At 42.2% G+C, this 20,443-nt stretch overlaps 1 protein-coding gene across 3 annotated transcripts in view; it reads right to left on the bottom strand.

Moving 5' to 3' along the window:
• The window catches only part of mllt3 (MLLT3 super elongation complex subunit), a 155,537-nt gene that overhangs the window by 82,852 nt on the left and 52,242 nt on the right, over positions 1-20,443 (bottom strand). For all 3 annotated transcript variants that reach the window (XM_043719024.1, XM_043719034.1, XM_043719014.1), the window contains exon 3: positions 1,496-1,578. In XM_043719024.1, the coding sequence (XP_043574959.1) occupies positions 1,496-1,578 (83 nt within the window). The remainder of the gene's footprint in view (positions 1-1,495; positions 1,579-20,443) is intronic.

The following is a 20,443-nucleotide window of genomic DNA, read 5'->3' as shown; positions in this document are numbered from 1 at the left end:
ATTTTAGGAGAATTTCCCCGCTACACACAAACACACATATGCTTGTGCACAAACAGAGAGCGAAGGCCTGAAAAGCATTAAACTTGGAATCGGATTCCTTTTCAACAGCCAATTGGTCATGCAATTGGTGATGATTAATTTAGGGTTAAGGGGAAAGAGCTGGTTCAGTCACAAAGCTTGACTATAACCTCCTTTGGAAATCGAGAGACCATGTAAAAATGGGAAAAATTGAAAACTTTGTACGGGGTGTTTACTACATAAAGTCTTGTTTTCTTTGGCAGAGCTGTTCTGTTGAAGAGAATCTCTTTGAAAGGTCAGACTATTATACCACTGTATTGGCGAGCAGGGATGGGGAGGGAAGGAATGACAAGTGATGGAAAATGCTTTGCGCTTAAAGTATTTTAAACCAAACTCTGAAGTGGTTTATCCTTCTGAAGAGCAGCAGTTTTCATATTTAGACCAGTCATTTACATTGAAATAGTTGTTTAAAAATTTTAAACTGGCTCCAAACATCAAAAATCAACAAATCCATTGTTGGCACATCCAATTCTTCTGTTAGCACCTACATTTGTTCTGATGGATGAACCAAAGCCTTATCAGACATATCACAGCAACATGACCACTGCCTCCATTAGAAAGAGGGTGGTATGTGTAAGGAATGAGCTGCCAGGGGAAGTGGTGGAGGCTGGTACAATTGCAACATTTAAGAGGCATCTGGATGGGTATATGAATAGGAAGGGTTTGGAGGGATATGGGCCGGTGTTGGCAAGTGGGACTAGATTGGGTTGGGATGTCTAGTCGGCATGGACGGGTTGGACTGAAGGGTCTGTTTCCATGCTGTACATATCTATAGCTCTATAATCACACTTATGAATTAACAGCAACTTAAGCAACGCCATTAATTCAGTCAATTATTAATTGCAATTTGACAAATTCCAATTAAAAGTTAAATTATTTGATCAATAATTTTATTTTTTTTTCCAACAAACAATTCTTTTAAACTTCACGATAAGATAGACAACTGTTGAAAAATGGGTGCTGTAAGCAGTTTATTAGCTGCATTAGCAAATACTTATGTATGTTCTTTTCATTTATATACATGGTAAGATAGCTATTTTGCTTAACATTTCATCATATGAAACAGTTTAGAAGTATTCACCTTCCTCACCAAACCATAGTAGGGTCATTCCTCGTTCTAAAGGATATAGTGCTGCACTTGCTCGAGTTCGGCCAATTCTTTTTGGGGATGGGGGGGGAATGATGAAGATGAGAAATTTATACTTTGTTACCAGTTAAAAACTTGAGTGTTGTTATGCAAATCCTATTAATGATACACTGCAAACTTCAATAGTCCACTTATTTCAGCGTACAATAGACTTCCAAAGCTCTACTGCAGAAGAACAATTTTTAAAAAGTCAGTTGAGAAATTTATCCTGTTGTCATTCCAACAGCAGAATAAGAAGCGCACGCTAATGTTAGATATCAACGTCTTTACCTTGTTTCTGAAATACACTTCAATCGGCATTATAAAACCAGCGTATCCGGACTCCTCCACTTTGTATGGTGGATCCTTGCACACTGCACTCAAAAAAGAAAGAGATTATGAAATAGTTCAGAATAGGAAATACCCATCCTGAAATAAAGGTAAATAACGGAATGCAATTAAGTCAAATCTTCTTAGAGGATACGAAAAAATTGCAAGCAACTCTTGCTTTAACATGCAAACAGGAAAAGAAACAGCATAAAATTTGGACAACTTGACAGAAGTTGGTTTTCCGCAGTCTGGGCATAGTTAAGCTTTCCACAAACGAGTAATCAGAGTGCCCTGCTTTGCCAGTGAACAATGACAATTATACAAATCCAGATCTTGAGATGGACCAACAACCTCGGAACTTTCTGGATCAATCCCCAGAAAGCACAACTCAACAGGAAAATCAGTCCCTTGCAACAATCTCTAAGAAAGCTAATTCATCCATAAACCTGAACAAGTCCAGAACCTTCTTGAACCAAGCACTTCTCTTTCATTCATAAATGTCTAAAATTGCCAAATCCCCCCCCTCCCCTCACCGAAGGAAAATGGGTTATTCCAGACAAACGTATTGCTCGCTAACTGCTGGAAAGTACCTTAAGCAACAGAGCTACTGAGAAACAATAAAAGAAATTGCTGGGAAAGCTCAGCAGGCTTGGCAGCATCTGTAAAAGAGAAATCAGAGTTAACGTTTCCTGTCCGGTGACACTTCCTCAGAACAATTGAGGTATGATTCACAGTTGTGTTAGATTTGTTTCAGTTTACAATGCAAAACTGAACGAATGATTGGTCTGTCTTGGGTACAGAGTCATAGAGAGATTTACAGATTGGAATAAAATATCTTGCCCAAGCATAAAAACGTCCTTCATTAAGTCTGTTTATACTTCAGAACTAAACTGTAGAGTAAAGTTGTAGCAAACAGCCAATCAAAATAAAATGAGAAAATGCTGGAAATAAATTACACTACTTGGATTCAAATGCGATCATGCACAAAGCTCTGTCCTAGTCTGCCATACTCATGTGCCCTCTACCAGGAAGCAGACACCTAGTCAAAAACATCTGACACTTCATTGCAGTATATGTCCTGTGTTGAACTCACTGTTACGTGTGGTACACTGGAAATATGGTGCCAAAAGATTCACTGAGGTGAATAATTCAAAAAGGAATTTAAAAGAACTGCTACTGAAACTTCTTTTTAAGAAACCGCTGAAGAGAAAACAGCTGTGGCTTTCCCCCAAGGAGCGACCACGGGGATAAGAGAGCTAACTAGGAGCTAGGAATTTTTTGCATCAATAAATGGCCAAAATATGCAATAACTACAGATTTGTTAAGCAAACCAGAGCAAGTACAAGTTGCTTCTCTTTCTCCACTGTTGGGAAGAGGCTGTTTTAAACTATATTCCACTCCAAATCTTTCTTACGTACAGAAGAACATACAGCAGAGATTTTAGAAGCTATAGAGGCATGCCTTCAGCCACAAGTTAACTTTATACATGACAAGTCCATATTCAATGAGGTAACAAAGTGAGAGACAGTTCATTGATCATACATAATGTCATTAGCCTGAGTTTGCAGAAACTTGTGAATCTATGCAATTAAGAGATGAGCTAAGTGGACACAGGAATTTTGAAGAACAAAAGGGATCTCGGAGTGCAGGTTCATAGCTCCTTGAAAGTAGAGTTGCAGGTAGATAGGATAGTGAATGCGGTGTTTGGATTGCTTTCCTTTATTGGTCAGAGTATTGAGTGTCGGAGTTGGAAGGTCATGTTGTGGTTGTACAGGACATTGGTTAGGCCACCTTTGGAATATTGCACGCAATTCTGATCTCCTTCCTAATGGAAGGATGTTGTGAAACTTGAAAGGGTTCAGAAAAGATTTACAAGGATGTTGTCAGGGTTGGAGGATTTGAGCTTTAGGGAGAGACTGAACAGGCTGGGACTGTTTTCCCTGGAGCATCGGAGGCTGAGTGGTGATCTTATACAGGTTTATAAAATCATGAGGGGCATGGATAGGATAAATAGACAAAGCCTTTTCCTAGGATGGGGGGAGTCCAGAACTAGAGGGCATAGATTTAGGGTGAGAGGGGAAAGATATAAAAGGGACCCAACGGCCAACCTTTTCATGTGTATGGAATGAGCTGCCAGAGGAAGTGGTGGAAGCTGGTACAATTACAAGATTTAAAAGGCATCTGGATGCATATATGAATAGGAAAGGTTTAGAAGGATATGGGCCAAGAGCTGGCAAAACTAGATTGGGTTAAGGTATCTAGTTGGCATGGACGAGTTGGACTGAAGGTTCTGTTTCTGTGCTGTACATCTCTATGACACTCGGACTCTAAAAAAAGTGAAAGCATGCTTTGGTGAAGCCAAGTCTGCACTCAGGAGAGAAACTGACTTGTGCAGAAGTGCCGAAGTTGTCAAAAGGTAGAGCATTTTCACAAGATTGTTAAAGCAGAGGTGTAGAAGTGGGCTAAATCAAGTCTGCTCCCCCATTCTATGAGGTTACGCTGTTTGTCCTCAACTCTACTTTCCTGCCCTTTTCCTGCAACCTTCAATTGCCTTGCTGTCCATGTCAACCTTGAACATACTTCACGATCCAATCACAAACTCCTCCCGAGTAAAGAATTCAGCAAAAAATAAATAAAGGTTCCTCATCTCAGTCTTGAACATGCAACCCCTCATTTTGGAGATTATGCCCTCTGGGGCCAGACTTTCCCACAACAGGAAACAAACTTGCCACATCTATCCTTTCAAGCCCACTAAGAATTTTGCATACTTCAATAAAGATCGACTCTCTAATGATTACAAGCCCAATCTACTCAACCTCCTCTCTCAAACCTGGGATCAGCCCCAGAGTGAACCTTCTCTCGTCAGCTCCAATTCTTCTTTCCTTCGGAAATGGGGCCCAAAACTGTTCAGTATTCTAGCTGTGGTCTGACGAGTGCCTTGTATAATTTTAGAAAAACCTCCCTATTTTTACATTCCAATCCTTTTGAAATAAAGGCAACATGCCATTGGCCTTCCTGATCATCCGCTGAACCTGAGTACTACCTTGTGATTCAGGCATTTCTACCTCACCTCTGTGCTGAAGTTTTCTGCAGTCTTTTTTCCAAATTATAGTCAGCTCTTCTACTCCTCCTGCCAAATCGTACAACCTCAGTTCTCCACTTTATATTTGTTTCCAAGTTGTTGCCGATTCACTCAACCAGTCTATATCCCTCTGTAAATTCTGTCACCCTCAGTACTTGTCTTCCCACTTATTTGTGCGTGATGTGCAAACGTTGCTATGATACATTCACTTTCCTCATCCAAGTCAAGTACACTGTAAATAAATTGTAAATACACTATAAATAATTGCAAATACACGAAACAATTTTTGTCCCAATTCCTGTACACTCCTTACAGGTTGCCAACCTGAACATGTTTCCCTTCTCCTAACTCTTTACTGCTGGAGTTATTGAATCCTCCATCCATGCTAATACACTCCCTAAACACCATGGGGTTTCACCTTATTAAGCTGTACCTTATCAAACCCCTTTTGTATATCCACATTACGTCAACCAATTTCCATTTATCTGTCACGCTTGTTCCTTCCTCAAAAGGATTCCACTAAAATTGTCAGATATATTTCCCCTTCACGAGGCCTTTTACATGATTGTATGATGTACTTCCAAATCTTTCAATATTATACCTTTTAAAGTAGACTAACATTTTCCCTAACAGTTATTCAACTGTCTTATTTTTCCTTCTTTTTGGTTCCCTCACCTTTGGAAGAAGGCATCAACATTAGCAGTTTTCCAATCCTCTGGATTATTGGGAGATTACTATCAGTGCATCCACTACCTCTGTACCCATTTCCTCGAATATACCAGAATGTAAACCATCAGATGTGGGGCATTTATTAGCCTTTGGACTCCTTAGTTCTCTAGTACTCATGATGGAGCAGACTAGGTGTCCATGATGTTGACAGAGAGTCTACCCTGGTGTCCAGAGTAATGGCATATCTGCAAATACCGCAGAAGACATCATGTGTAAGAGAAGGCACGCTCAGTGTGGAGAAACCTGTGTCCCCATTGTGAAGAAGTTGAACACTTTTGCACACGGGTGGGTGGCTGAAAAGCACAAGGTGATTTAAATGGCCAATGGAGAGATAAGGACTCAAAATTCTGATGAACCACTGAACTAATCTGTTGCCTGGCATGCAGCAGATAGGGCAGAGATGGAAGTTTGTGACTGTCGACATGAGGACTAACTGCAGAAGGAGAACGTCAGATCAATGTAAAATGCCAGACAGACGCTGGTGTATCATGAAATGTCATATCTTAAAGATGGCTCAACTTGGCAATTCAAAAATGAAGCCCACAAAAGGAAGGTTCAGCCTGTATGATGGCACCACACTCGTGCCAACAGGGCAGATTATTCTGTCGGCCCACTGTGACAACATGAAGGAGGAGTTTGTCGGAGTGTTATGGATGTGCAGTATTCTCAGGGCCCAGACTAAGCAGTACCATTCACTAAGGTCAAGCAGCTGGTGACTACCATGCCAGTGCTGAAATACCACAAGGTAAATGGAGAAGCTATCTGCAGTGTGACAACAGTGAGAGAGCACTTAGAGCAATCCAAATGCATTCACACCCAAGGTGCTAACATTAAAATACTCTTCCTATAGCATAACAAAAATCAAGTGAAATCAGAAGCAGTGAAAGGCCGGAGTGAAAAATAAATAAAAATCTGAAGTGGAGCAGCAGAAAACCAAATTTCATTTTGATCAAACTCGCAAAACCATTGCCAGAATGTTGGAGCAGAAAGCCAGTCAGAGGACAATCATTCAACAATCTCAACAAACTTCAGCCCAAATGCTAACTTGGGAGCACGCTAAAGCAGTTGTCTCAATCGTATACAGATGAGCCAGAATGAGCAGCACAACCACAGGTACATCCTGCTCCTCGGATGCTGCCTGACCTGCTGTGCTTTTCTAGCACCACACTCTTGACTCTGATCTCCAGCATCTGCAGTGCTCGCTTTCAACCACCGGTACAGACAGGGGTCAAATCACAGGGTCCTCAACTGGTCCACTGCTTTTGGTGATGCTAACTTCCTGCCTCAGTATCTTTGCCTCACCTGCTCCCCTCCATTCTTGTGGGGCACGCCTTGTCTGACTGGAGTCAAAAAAATTGGTTTTCCTAGCAAATGCGACCACCAGTGTAAGCTTAGTGTGTGCCTGACACAGACTGAATAAGTCTTTTTAATGAGTACAGTCATTGTCTCGTTAGATTGGATGTGCAAACAAACAACAGTAAGAGAAAAAGGTGATGACAATGATCATAACAAGACTATCATTTAGTCTGTGCCAAGCACTGATCAGGTAATATACACATCCCAATCCAAACCACTTTCTGCATAAGAACATTGCTCCTGCGTAGCCTGTAGTTTTTTTTCAAAAACCAGTCACCTTGAATCTGCGTTTTCTGATTATTGATCCTCCACCCAACCCTTCATTTTTTTGGTGTTTTTTTTTAAAAAAACACACATCTGTCAAGTCTCTAAGCCCGCATGCTGTTGCGATGATTACTTTCTGTGGCAAAGTTACCTCTTAACTACCACATAATTGCAGCTACTTCACATCACTGAAGGCATCTTAATTGCTTTGGTAGACACAGTCTGATGTGCCTTTTGTGAAGCAAAATTCCAGCACAACATTCTAAAGGTGCAATCTGTGCAGAAGAAGTGAAAGAGTTAATTGCCTCACCATTATATTGACAGCAAATACTGACCATTTCGTGCAACAAAGACAAAATAAAAAGATGTGCACACATTGAAGCATGAGAATTTGGTTCCACAAATATGAAGCTTGCCAAGCTGCAATAACTCAGCACAAATTTTTCTGGCAATATAATCAATTATATTTTCTAATGAACTATTTCCACCAATTCAAAATAGGAGCTGAAAACAAGCTGACTAGCCGTAGGCATTTGCTGGTGCTCAAGAAAACACAGTTTCAGGATTTCACATGTAATCAGATCACCTCTATGTTTAACATAAAACACTGAGTGTGGCTGGTCAGAATTTAATTATGCTTATTGGTACATAATTCGAGTATTTCCATTTGGTAGGAGACTTTAGGCAGGTAACTTTGCATGCTTTTAATTATTAGTCAAGATGGAAAGCAAACATATTTTCAGTTTGGAGGGATACACCATTTCCAAGAACAGAGCATTTCCAAAATAGGAAGAGACCACTATCATTGACCTGATAGCCAGCAATCTTCTCAGACTTCATTCATTCTCTTCCTCAACGAGGTTAGAGATCGCAAACTTAATTTTCAAACCCTCGAGTGGTAATCTGAATGGTCAAGTGCATTGCTAGCATCAACTTTGCTTTACTGACCTGCCTAATTTAAAAATTTATGGTATAATGTATTGAACCCTTCACCATAATTAGCACCTTAACCTTTTCTGCAAAAACATTTGAAACTTCAAAAGAGATGCTTCATTGCTCCTTTTCAAATGGAACAATTATTTGCAAAGTTTAACAACAGATTGATGAAGAAAAATATTACATAGCTCTGAATCACACTTACGCTTTACTCTTTTGGAAATGAATTGAAAAGGAAGACTTAAGCAGACCAGGATTGAGGGCAGCACAGCTTAATATCTGTACAAACAGGTACAATTGTTAACATTTTGACAATATCTGCAAACAGTCAATAAATGGCACACAAACTAAGACCATCCTTATGGATCATTTAAGTAACATATTAGGAACCATGACTGGATCTTTAAAAAGCAGAAATTTCTACTCAACTTGCGCAAAAGCATCAACCAAAAGTCACTTAATCCACAAGGCAGCTATGTTCGAGACTGATACCCACTAAATCTTGTTGCAGGATGAGATACAGTAGAACTTTAATATAAAAAGCACACAAAAACGTGGTGGTTCAGGCAAAACGTTACGTCCTTTAATAACATCCTCGACAAGGAAATGCAGGTGCTTCACTGCTCCATTATTGCTCAAAGTACCACAGCCAAATCATACCTCCTCTGGAAATCTCAGCCAGGCCAGAGGTAGTATTCAAAATACTTGACACAGAGCTGTCTTTAGAAGTTACTAGTTCTCCAAAGGTGATTCAGTGGAGGCAAAGCTGCATTGTGATTGCTTGCACAATTGGGGAAGTTGCTGGATTCCTTTAGGAGGTTATTCAAAATAAACAAATCTAATATGACCTACAATCATGGACAGATTAGAGAACAGAAGTTGCAGGGTCCGTTGATGAATATTTAAAAATAAATTAATCGGGCTCAACAAAGGCTTGGAAGCTTTGATTACAATGTTTCTCATCAGGAGTTCAAATCCATTCATGCTATCTCTGGGTCACTGAAATCAGTATCATTACCAAACATTAGTTCACTGGCTACACGGCTGGTTTGCAATGCAGACTAATGGCAACAGCGTGGGTTCATGCTGCACCAGGAATTGGTGAATCATCGATGTGGTTATCATGGAGACTCTCCTTCTCAACCTGTCCCCTGGCCTGAACCATGCTGATCCTCTGGTTAAAGTACCACCAGTCATCACACACACACACACACTCTAACCAGAGAACAGCTCTGTGGTCCTCACCTTTGTCATAACCACAGTTCATTACTCTGCCACATAGATTCAGACTGGGCCAGGAGAGACCTCTTTTGATTTAAGACAGAATCCAACTGGATCAGAGGAGGTGCTGATTGAATACTATCCTCACATTTATAATCCACTGCCAGATTGATCTTTGGGCATCAGAAAGTTACAATGATTACAATCAGCTTCATGTGAATAAATGGAAGAGTTATCACACATTAAGCCCCCCATTCGAGCTTAAAACTTTTCGGGGAAAAAAAAAAGAAATTTTGACTAATCATGCTCATTGCAATGGCCTAAGAAACAGTGAACGAACTGCCTACCAACTGAACCATGACTGGCCTTTACTTTTTGGGTTTCGCGTTTATAAACCAGTCAAGGGATTTGTCAATCAGGCTCCAAGATATACAAATGATAGGGGAACAGATACCAAACACTTAGTGCCTTAAGAACACTGACTTGCTAGAGTAGTTTTCTGCCCTCATCCGCAGCCCCTCGAGTTCTTTGACGGAAATCTACTTGGAATGCTTGACGAAGTAATAGAGCCAATAGAGGCAGTTGGAATGGAGATACACTAGTTTTAATCACAAGGACTAAAAATACAAACCTTGCTGCTTTATACTTCAACATGTAAATCAATACACAAAAGGTGGTGGTCAAGTGGGTATAGACCTGACCATGAGCTTCGAAATTATAGTGGGAAACAAATCTGCTGCGGGTTGTTCACAGTATCGCTATATATTGTTACGAACTGGTGATCTACTTTTAAAATTGATCCCATTCATATTGTTTGTCGATAAAATGTGGAGCTGGAGAAAGCACGGCAAGTCAAGCAGCATCAGAAGATAGGGAGAATCAACTTCTCAGGCAGGACTCTTCAAGGGTCTTCTGATGCTGCTTGACCTGCTGTGCTTTTTCCAGCCCCACATTTTATCATCTCTGACTTTCCAGCATCTGCAGTCCTCACTATCCCATTAGCATTACCGCAGGTCCATGCAACAGATGGATGGATCTCTACATCTCTACAAGGTCGGATAGAATTCTGTAGGAGTGACAGTCAGGACAGATAAAGTGGAAAAATAATCAAAACAGCCCCTAACCCAGACACTGTCTAATATAATCAGGGCCTCTGCTTAAGCTTTGCCAAGCTCTGACCTCATTTTCCAATAAGCTTGGTGCTGACCCTGGCATGCCCCCCTGCAGTCTGGATTCAACCGCAGTTGAGGCCCTGGCTAGGTGATGACACTAGAATGGAGGGCTTTGTGGGTACAGATTGCAGGTAAACCCAATTCTGCTTCTCTGCTGCGGATTCCTAAAGAAGGGCTCTTGCCCGAAACGTCAATTCTCCTGCTCCTCGGATGCTGCCTGACCTGCTGTGCTTTTCCAGCGCCACACTCTCGACTCCTCCAGCTGCTGCTGACAGCTGACACCACAGCTTGGATGCCCAGCCTTCAACTAGTTGAAGTACAGCCGGTTCTGATACAACACGAAAGTTCTGCTCTTTTGCAATCTTGCTTTATATGAAAATTGTGCAATAGCCGCACTGTTTAAACTAATGGGGCCAGAATTGCATTATAGCCAATACAGGTAAGGAAAGTTTGCATTCTACAAATCACACTCAATCCTTCAATCACGTTAAAGAAATACGTGTTATAGCAGAACTGACTGTATATCCCATTCAGCACAGGTGTTTGTGACGGAGGACTTCCTCAAAGTGAAGGCTGGATTTTTTTCTCTGTGCTACGGTCACTCCTACCAATACTATCATAAACAGATGCATCGCTGCAGGTGGATAGCTAAGAGGGAGGTCAAACAGGTTTTTCCCTTGTTGGTTCCTTCCTCACTTAGCCAGTGCAATCATCAGATGCCATATCACTTGCCCTTCACTCCTCCCTAGAACATCTGGACACCAAGAACAGCTATGTAAGAATCCTACTCATTGACTACAGTTCAGCCTTCAACACTATATCCCCTCGAGACTGATTACTAAACTTAGTGATCGTGGACTGAACCCCACTCTCTGCAACTAGATCTCAGTTTCCTGACCCACAGGCCACACAGTGAAGATTGGGGACAATATTTCATACTCACTAACACTCAACACTGGAGCCCCCCAGGGGTGTGTACTCAGCCTCCTACTATACTCACTGTATACCCATGCCTGCGTCACCAAATACCAGACTAATGCCATTTACAAGTTTGCTGATGACACCACCATTGTAGGTCGAATCTCAGATGGTGACGAAATAGACGAGAGGTGGAAGATCTGGAAAAATGATGCACTGAGAAAAACCTAGATCTCAATGCCGGCAAAACCAAGGAACTCATTATTGACTTTCGGCGGGATGTCATTCATGTCCCCCCTACACATTAACAGCACAGAGGTGGAATGAGTGGAGTGTGTCAAGCTCCTGGGAGTGGTCATCCACAACAAACTTTCTTGGACTCTTCATGTAGATGCACTGATTACAAAGGTCCAACAATGTCTCTTCTTCCTCAGGCAGCTGAGGACATTTGGCATGACGACGAATACCCTTGCCAACTTTTATAGATGTGCCATCGAGAGCATTCTGTCTGGATGTATCACTACCTGGTATGGCAACTATACCATTCAAGATCGGAGACAGTTACAGAGAGTGGTGAACTTGGCCCAGACAATCACAAAGGCCAACCTCCCATCTATAGAATCCATCTACCAGGCCCGCTGTCAAGGAAAGGCCGCCAGCATTCTCAAAGATCCATCCCACCCTGGCAATGTTTTTCTACAACTTCTCCCATCAGGGAGAAGGTACAGAAGCCTGAACACGCGCACCAGTTGGTTTCATAACAGTTCCTACCCTACTGTTGTTAGAATACTGAATGGACTCTCAAACTCTGAGCAATTACCTGTACCTGTGTTTTTGGTTTTGCTGCTGTTTACCTATTATTTACTTAGCTATGCTACTAAACTCTGACCTGCCTGTATTGCTCACAACACAGAGCTTTTCACTGCGTGTCGGTACATGTGACAATAAATTCAATTCAATTCAATCCAATCATTACTGGCACTACCAAGCCACTCTTAGTGCTGGGGCTTTGAAATACTCCACTCAGAGTACATTCTGTGACCTTGCCCCCCTCAGTCCGATTCCCAAGTATCGTTCAACACGGAGGAACACTGATTCATCAGCTTTGGGTATAATCAGTAGGAGGTTTCCTCACCCAGGTTTGCTGAGGTACATGAGATTTCATTGGGTCCAGAGTGGATGCTGAGGACAAGACAACTCTCCCTACTGACCGTGCACCACTACTTACTACCTCTGGGTTGGTCTATCCTGCTAGTGGGACAGGACACATCCAGACAGGACGATGGGACAGAGACAGAGACCGAGACCATGTCAGGATGTTGCTGGACCTGCCCAGCAGAAAACTCTCCCAAGCTCCAGATGTTAGTCAGGCGAACTCTGCAGTGCTAGCAAGGCTGCACCACTGTCCTTTCTGGCTCCATGGTCACTCATTCATCCACCCAGTGTCATTTCATCTTCCAGACTTTGCAACAGTTAGATACAGTGGAGTACTGGTAATTCAGGAAGGCAATGGCGTAGTGGTATTATCGCTAGACTGTTAATCTTGAGATCGAGATTATGTTCTGGGGCCCTAGGTTCGAATCCTGCTACAGTCGACAGTGGAATTTGAACTCAGTAAAATATAGAGTCATAGAGATGTACAGCATGGAAACAGACCCTTTGGTCCAACCCATCCATGCCGAATCCCAATCCAATCTAGTCCCACCTGCCAGCACCCGGCCCATATCCCTCCAAACTCTTCCTATTCGTATACATCCAAATGCCTCTTAAATGTTGCAATTGTACCAGCCTCCACCATATCCTCTGGCAGCTCATTCCATACACGTACCACACTTTGTGTGAAAACGTTGCCCCTTAGGTCACTTTTACGCCTTTTCTCTCTCACCCTAAACTTATGCCCTCTAGTTCTGGACTCCCTGACCCCAGGGAAAAGACTTTGTCCATTTATCCTATCTATGCCCCTCATAATTTTGTAAACCTCTATAAGGTCACCCCTCGGCCTCCAACACTCCATGGAAAACAGCCCCAGCCTGTTCAGCCTCTCCCTGTAGCTCAGATCCTCCAACCCTGGCAACGTCCTTGTAAATCTTTTCTGAACCCTTTCAAGTTTCACAACATCTTTCCGATAGGAAGGAGACCAGAATTGCATGCAATATTCCAACAGTGGCCTAACCAATGTCCTGTACAGCCGCAACATGACCTCCCAACTCCTGTACTCAATACTCTGACCAATAAAGGAAAGCATACCAAACACCTTCTTCGCTATCCTATCTACCTGCGACTCCACTTCCAAGGATCTAGAATTAAGAGTCTAATGAAGGCTACGAATCCATTGTCAATTGTTGGAAAAGCCCACCTGGTTCACTAATGTCCTTTTGGGAAGGAATCTGCTATCCTTACCCAGTCTGGCCTACACGTGACTCCAGACCCACAGCCACGTGGTTGACACTTAACTGCCCTTGGTCAATTAGGGATGGGCAATAAATGCTGCCCTGGCCAGCTCATGCCCTCACCCTGTGAATGAATTAAAGCAAAATTCTGAAGTCCACTGCCAAGTTAATCCAGTGCAACAATATTCCCATTAAACAGGGGTCGCTGATCAATTTAGGGAATGGAGGAACTGAATTCTCAAATTGTGTTGAACAATCTCTCAGCCAATGATGCACAAGCAGATGTTACACAGCTGCTGGTGACTTCTTTCAGCTGCACACTCAAAACAGAAGTTCCCCGCCTGACCACTTCCAACATGGTTCAACTCTCACGTATGCACAACTTCAAACCTCCTCACAAAAGTATTTTCATAATAAAGAAAGAAGACTTTGCAAAAACAAAAACACAGAACAACTGGCTTGGCCTTTGAATCTGAAGGAACCATTATCTTGAACTTCTAGCTTCAAGTTTTATCTGAAAATGTTAACATGCAATTTCTTCTTCTTGCTATTTAAGTTCAACATCATGATGGTCGCAAACTGGAACACATGCACAGGTTTTGCATTCAGCACTCCGGTGCCAAGCACTCTCCATTCCACCTGAAAGCAGAGGGAACTTTACCCGGTTTGCTCCTGGACACCTGAAAAGATCAGGAAGGCAATGGAAAACAGCCTTCTGCTGCAAGATGAATCCACCTTCGATTCCAGACCACAGAAGAAAAATGGTATAAAGTCCAAATGCTGTTTCATGCACATCAGTACAGTATCCACTTGGGACTGGGATTGCTGTGGACAAGGGAATTGCTGTTAGACAAAAAAAATCCCTTGTTTGCAAAATGGGCTGGGCGACAGAAACTTTTTGAAAAAAAGCCCAAAACTGAAGGTAATGGTAAACCATATAGTGAATTATTCCATCAAAAAAAAACCCAGCAAGTTGGGCTGACAAATAAGAACAAGCCAGAACCTCAATCTGAAAATCCCAAGTTTCTGAAACACAGATGGTGGTCACAGCAATAACTCAAAACATGCCAAATAAGCAGGACATACGCATTTAAAAATATATAATTCTCAGAATTCTTTACTAAAACTCGCCTGACATTGCCAAGGACTAGAGTTCAGTCCCGGCCTCGGGTGATAGTCCGTGTGGAGATTGCACATTCTCCCAGTGTCTGCGTGGGTTTCCTCCCACAGTCCAAAGATGTGCAGGTTAGGATGGATTGGCCATGGGAAATTGCCCTGTGGTGCCTGGGATATGTAGGTGAGGTAGATTAGCTAGGATAAATGTGGGGTTACAGGATGGAGTGGGGTGTACTCTCTGGGCCAAATAGCCTCTTTCCACAACGTAGGGATTCTATGATTCTATGACATACCAATATGTACATGAAAAGCCATGGTGCGAATTTATTACTTGCCAATTGAATTTTGGGCAAATGTTTGGGAGAAGCTTGGTTCAGAACAGCTCGATTGCATTGTTCAAACTGGCCTGTTGTCACCAGGAAGGTCCACACACATTGGAATGATTTGATTTTTTTTAAAATCACACTGCATTTTCAAACATTTCCTTCTGAAAGCTCAATTTGGATAAAATGCAAGGATTTGCATTTTCATATAACAAACAGGGGCAGGACTTGTACAGTTAATGCTCTGGCCTTGGGTAGTGTTGCAGAGGGTCCTAGGGGTTCAGGTACATAATTCTTTGAAGATTGCATCTCATGTAGACAGGGTGGTTAAAAAGGTGTTTGGCACGCATGCCTTCATTGCTCAGTCCTTTGAGTATACGATTTGGGACGTCATGTTGGAGGTTGTACAGGACATTGGTGAGGCCTCTTCTGGAGAACTGTGTTCAGTTCTGGTTGCCCTGCTATAGGAAGGATATTATTAGGCTGAAGGGTGTTCAGAAGAGGTTTACCAGGACGTTGTCAGGTACGGAAGGTTTGAATTATAAAGAAAGGCTTGATAGGCCGAGACGTTTTTCACTGGAACGGAGGAGATTGCGAGGTGACGATAGAGGTTTATAAAATCATGAAGGGTATAGATAAGGTAATGGTAGGTATCATTTCCCGAGGATGGGCAACCTTCAAAACCAGCAAGCATATTTTTAATGAGAGGGAAGAGAGATTTAAAAAGACATGAGAAGCAATATTTTTTACACAGAGGGTGATTTGTATGTGGAATGAATTTCCTGAGGGCACAGTTACAATGTTTAAAGACTCTTCGATAAGTACATGAATAGGAAAGGTTTGAAGGGATATGGGCTAGGAGCAGGCAGGTGGGACTAGATAAGTTTGGGATTATATTCAGCATGGACTGATTGGACTGAAGGGACTGTTTCCATGCTGTATGACTCTGCCTCCAAGAGCTATAAATTTTAGCTAATTTTACATTTAAAAATATTAGCATGGATATAGCATAGGAACAGGAGGAAGGTGACATTGAGAGTCAGGTCTTTGCCAGTCCTCTGTAAAGATTTAAGCCCACCCGATGCCCAGTCCTACTCCTGCTATAACCTTCACACAATATTTCCTTTTAAATGCTTAACCAAATCTCTTCTGAAAGACACAATCAACTGTGCCTCACCCCTTTCAGCAAGTGTATTCAGATCCTTATTACTGATCCCGTGACATTTTTTCTTCAAGTCACATTTAGGTAGATCACTTTAAAATCCATGCCCTCTGGTCCTTTTGCATTTGAGGGAACAGCTTCTCACCCTCCTCTGCCTAGGCATCTTAAATCCAGTCTCTCACCAAGACAGACAACTCCACCTTCTATAATCTATCCATGTAACTGAAGTCCCTCGCCATTACATTGAGCCTCTCACAGCCTGGATACGTGCCCTCATGAGTGTTGGCCAGAATTGGACCAGTTGAGACCTTCCCACTGCGACACAGAGATTGAGATTGCATTGAGATCCACTACACATAGATCCAATGTAACTTCCTAGCTTTTTGCACACTCGACCTGCATTTATTAACCACTTTCTCAACCAGGCCTGCTACTTTTAATGATGTGCGCAAAGTTATCCTCAGGTCTCGGTTCCTGTACCACCTTTGCAATTGCTTGCTTGCTTTCTTTTTGGTTCTTCTCATTCTCCCAGTCAAAAGATACCACTTTTCTGCATGAAATTTCATCTGTCAAGCATCTACCCATTCCATCAGTCTATGCCCAAATCCATCAATACCCTCAACAAATCACAATACCTTCAAGTACTGTCATCTCCAAAATTTTAAAAATGCACTTGTACACCTAAATATCAGGAATTAATAAAGATCAAGAATACTAAAGGATCAGATGTAAAAATATTTAGAGTTTGTTCTACTAAATTCACTTTTTTTTACTTTCAAATGTTAAATTTCCCACGTTTTAAATTTCACCTAGAAAACACAAAATTCATATTGGTTAATTAAAAGTAAAACTGAAAGAGCCAATTATTATTAAATTTGAAGTTATTAATTTTTACCCTTGCAAAGATCTCACTTGCAATTTCTACTGAAATCACATATATATTTCTCACACAGACACAAAAATTGCATTTCACAGATTTCCATTGTGACAGTGGGAGACTGTTTACAGGAGCACAGTTATGAAGTGGTAAATGGTTCATGTTTAAAAAGGTTACACTGCAGCTATTGTTGAATATGATCCTGCAGTTAATTTCTTTCTTTTGGTGCAATCTCGTTCCAGTTTCCAACGGAACTTCTTCGATCACATGACTACATTTGAATTGACTCATTTCCAAAAACTACTTCATATTTGTTACAGATCATGAAGTTAATTGGCCAATTACATATTCAGTCTTTAAACTGAATGAGCCAGGCAAGTTCTACATTAGTGACATGCCACCTGTAGAGCTTTCCTCAACTTAATTCCACTAATTCCCAAATTCAGAGTAGATTTTAATTCAGTAAATTTTGGGAGTACAGCCAGTGCACTGACCCCAGGAAATATGCTACTTGCTAACTATGCACTGACGCAAAGATATTTCCAAGTAACATTCCAGAGGCTTTCCTACCTAGAAGATCACAGCCTGTTCGAAGGCCAGAAATTTGGAAATCAAATTGCTAGAGTGCACAAACAAGTTGCGCATTCAGACAAAAAGCACCAGCCACCATCTATCAAGATGGCAATGGAAAAATCTCTTTTTTTGGACTAGGTTTTGGCATCTGAAAACAGAAGAAGTCGCATTTATTTACTTCAACAAGCTGGCAACAATTCTGGGAAATGAAGGGGGGGGGGGGGGGTGGTGGGAGATTATTCTGAAGAGGAAGATCCAAGGATCTCTCTCTCTTTACAAGAGAGCAGTCCCAAAACAAATGGCTAAACGAATGCCAGCGATGCCTTAAATTTAACCGAGCAGGTGGTGTATTTGTTTTTAACTGCAGTAATCACAATCAAGACAAACTAAAATTACCAGAGTAATTTGCACATGAAATAAAAATTTTCTCCAACAATACGACTTAAAGAAGAAATATTTGACAACAAATAATACTAAAAAATTCTTCCTAATTCCAACATACTTTCAACGAACCTGCCTGGCTTCTTTGTCTTTGTATTTCCATTCAAATTGTTCTCTGCTTAAATGGTTCAAACTACAACATCAAACTACAATTGACTTGTCTTAGTCAAAAGGCCATGACCTACTCTGTTGATGAATTCTGTGATCCTAGCAAACTTTGATTTTCGTTTTGACTTTCAATTTGGGCTGTCAGGGAAAGATGGACAAGAGTTGGTTTCTCCATATCGCCGTTGGCCAGATTACCTCCTCTACGCTAATGGCTGTGAGACACCAATAGAGTTTATCTCTGATCATATCTGAATCAACCTATCTTTCTAACATTTGCAAACATAAGGACAGGTCATAATTTCAATCATTGTTCACCACAACTGTTCGCCAGCACAGAGGTCTTGCCGAATTCTGCCATGACTCGACGTCACGCTATTCGGTAGAGTAATGAAAATGTTTGATCCCCATGCTTCTTATTGCTGAGACAGAAACACTCATCACACTTTCTTTAAGCCAGTCATATATAACATAGTTGAAAATGTGTTGCTGGAAAAGCGCAGCAGGTCAGGCAGTATCCAAGGAGCAGGAGAATCTACGTTTCGGGCATGAGCCCTTCTTCAGGAATGAGGAAAGTTGGTCCAGCAGGCTAAGATAAAAGGTAGGGAGGAGGGACTTGGGGGAGGGGCGTTGGAAATGCGATAGGTGGAAGGAGGTCAAGGTGAGGGTGATAGGCCGGAGTGGGGATGGGGGTGGAGAGGTCAGGAAGATGATTGCAGGTTAGGAAAGCGATGCTGAGTTCGAGGGATTTGACTGAGAAGATGGGGGGGAAAGTGAGGAAACTGGAGAAATCCGAGTTCACCCCTTGTGGTTGGAGGGTTCCTAGGCGGAAGATGAGGCGCTCTTCCTCCAACCGTCGTGTTGCTATGGTCTGGCGATGGAGGAGTCCAAGGACCTTGTGGACCTGACGAGGGAGTCACGGAGGGAGTGGTCTTTTTGGAATGCTGATAGGGGAGGGGAGGGAAATATATCCCTGATGGTGGGGTCCATTTGGAGGTGGCGGAAATGACGGCGGATGATACGCTGTATATGGAGGTTGGTGGGGTGGTAGGCGAGGACCAGTGGGATTCTGTCCTGGTGGCGATTGGAGGGGCAGGGCTCAAGGGCGGAGGAGCGGGAAGGAGAGGAGATGCGATGGAGGGCATCGTCAACCACGTCTGGGGGGAAAATTGCGGTCTTTGAAGGAGGCCATCTGGGTTGTACGGTATTGGCACTGGTCCTCCTGGGAGCAGATGCGGCGGAGACAAAGGAATTGGGAATATGGGATGGCGTTTTTACAGGGGGCAGGGTGGGAGGAGGTGCTCCTGTTCCTTGGATGCTGCCTGACCTGCTGCGCTTTTCCAGCAACACATTTTCAGCTCTGATCTCCAGCATCTGCAGTCCACACTTTCTCCTCGAAGATATATAACATAGTTGACCATTTTACCATTTCAAGCAGCAAGCTACGTTTTCTGTGCTTGTTGCTAATTTCTCTGGCAGACACAGGCATGTCATTGCGTATGCAAATTAATTTAGTTAATCCTGGCTAGAAATGAATCGGTTTTCATGGAAAGCTTAAGGTATCACCTACATCAACATGACCAGACCGGTCATAATCAAGATCACATTTGCTGAGCTTGTCACTCAATCCTTCTTGCTCAACAAGAAATCATTCTGTTCTCCTCACTCTCTCTCAGTATCAGTCTTACTGAGCTCGTCCACAATTTTAATTATATTTTCTTCAGCCAATTTCTTCACATCAAGACGACTCAATCCCCTCCTACCACCACCACCGGGAATATTGATGATATGAGATAGTGTGGATCAGTATGATGCATGCTTACATCAAAGTTCACTCAACACCAGAAGTGCTGTTATTGCAAATGGCCAGACAATCCACACCAGTTCTGCATTCAGGATTATCTCAATCTCAAAGGGATTTCCAAGCCTAACAGATTTGCTGCAGCTGTATTAATTATGAAAGTTGGTGGCGATTTTTGTTTGTCCAGAGAATGAGGGCATTGTTGGCTCACCCAGCATTTGTTTCCCATGCCTAATTTCTTGGAAAAGGGCAGGGTGAGCTCCCTTCTCAGACTATTGCAGTGGGGGTTACCCACAATGCTGTGTGGAAGTCCCAGAATTTAGGCCGAGCAGAAAGTGAGTGAAAGATATAATTCCAAGTGAGGCATTTGGGAGGTTCCATTTTTATTGTGGGCACCAAACTTCTCTTTCACCTTAGGTTCTGCAATCTTCCACATGCTGTTT

Source organism: Chiloscyllium plagiosum, chromosome 2 (genome assembly GCF_004010195.1).
Source record: "Chiloscyllium plagiosum isolate BGI_BamShark_2017 chromosome 2, ASM401019v2, whole genome shotgun sequence".
Classification (NCBI taxonomy): domain Eukaryota; kingdom Metazoa; phylum Chordata; class Chondrichthyes; order Orectolobiformes; family Hemiscylliidae; genus Chiloscyllium; species Chiloscyllium plagiosum.
This window is presented reverse-complemented; position numbering and strand designations above follow the sequence as displayed.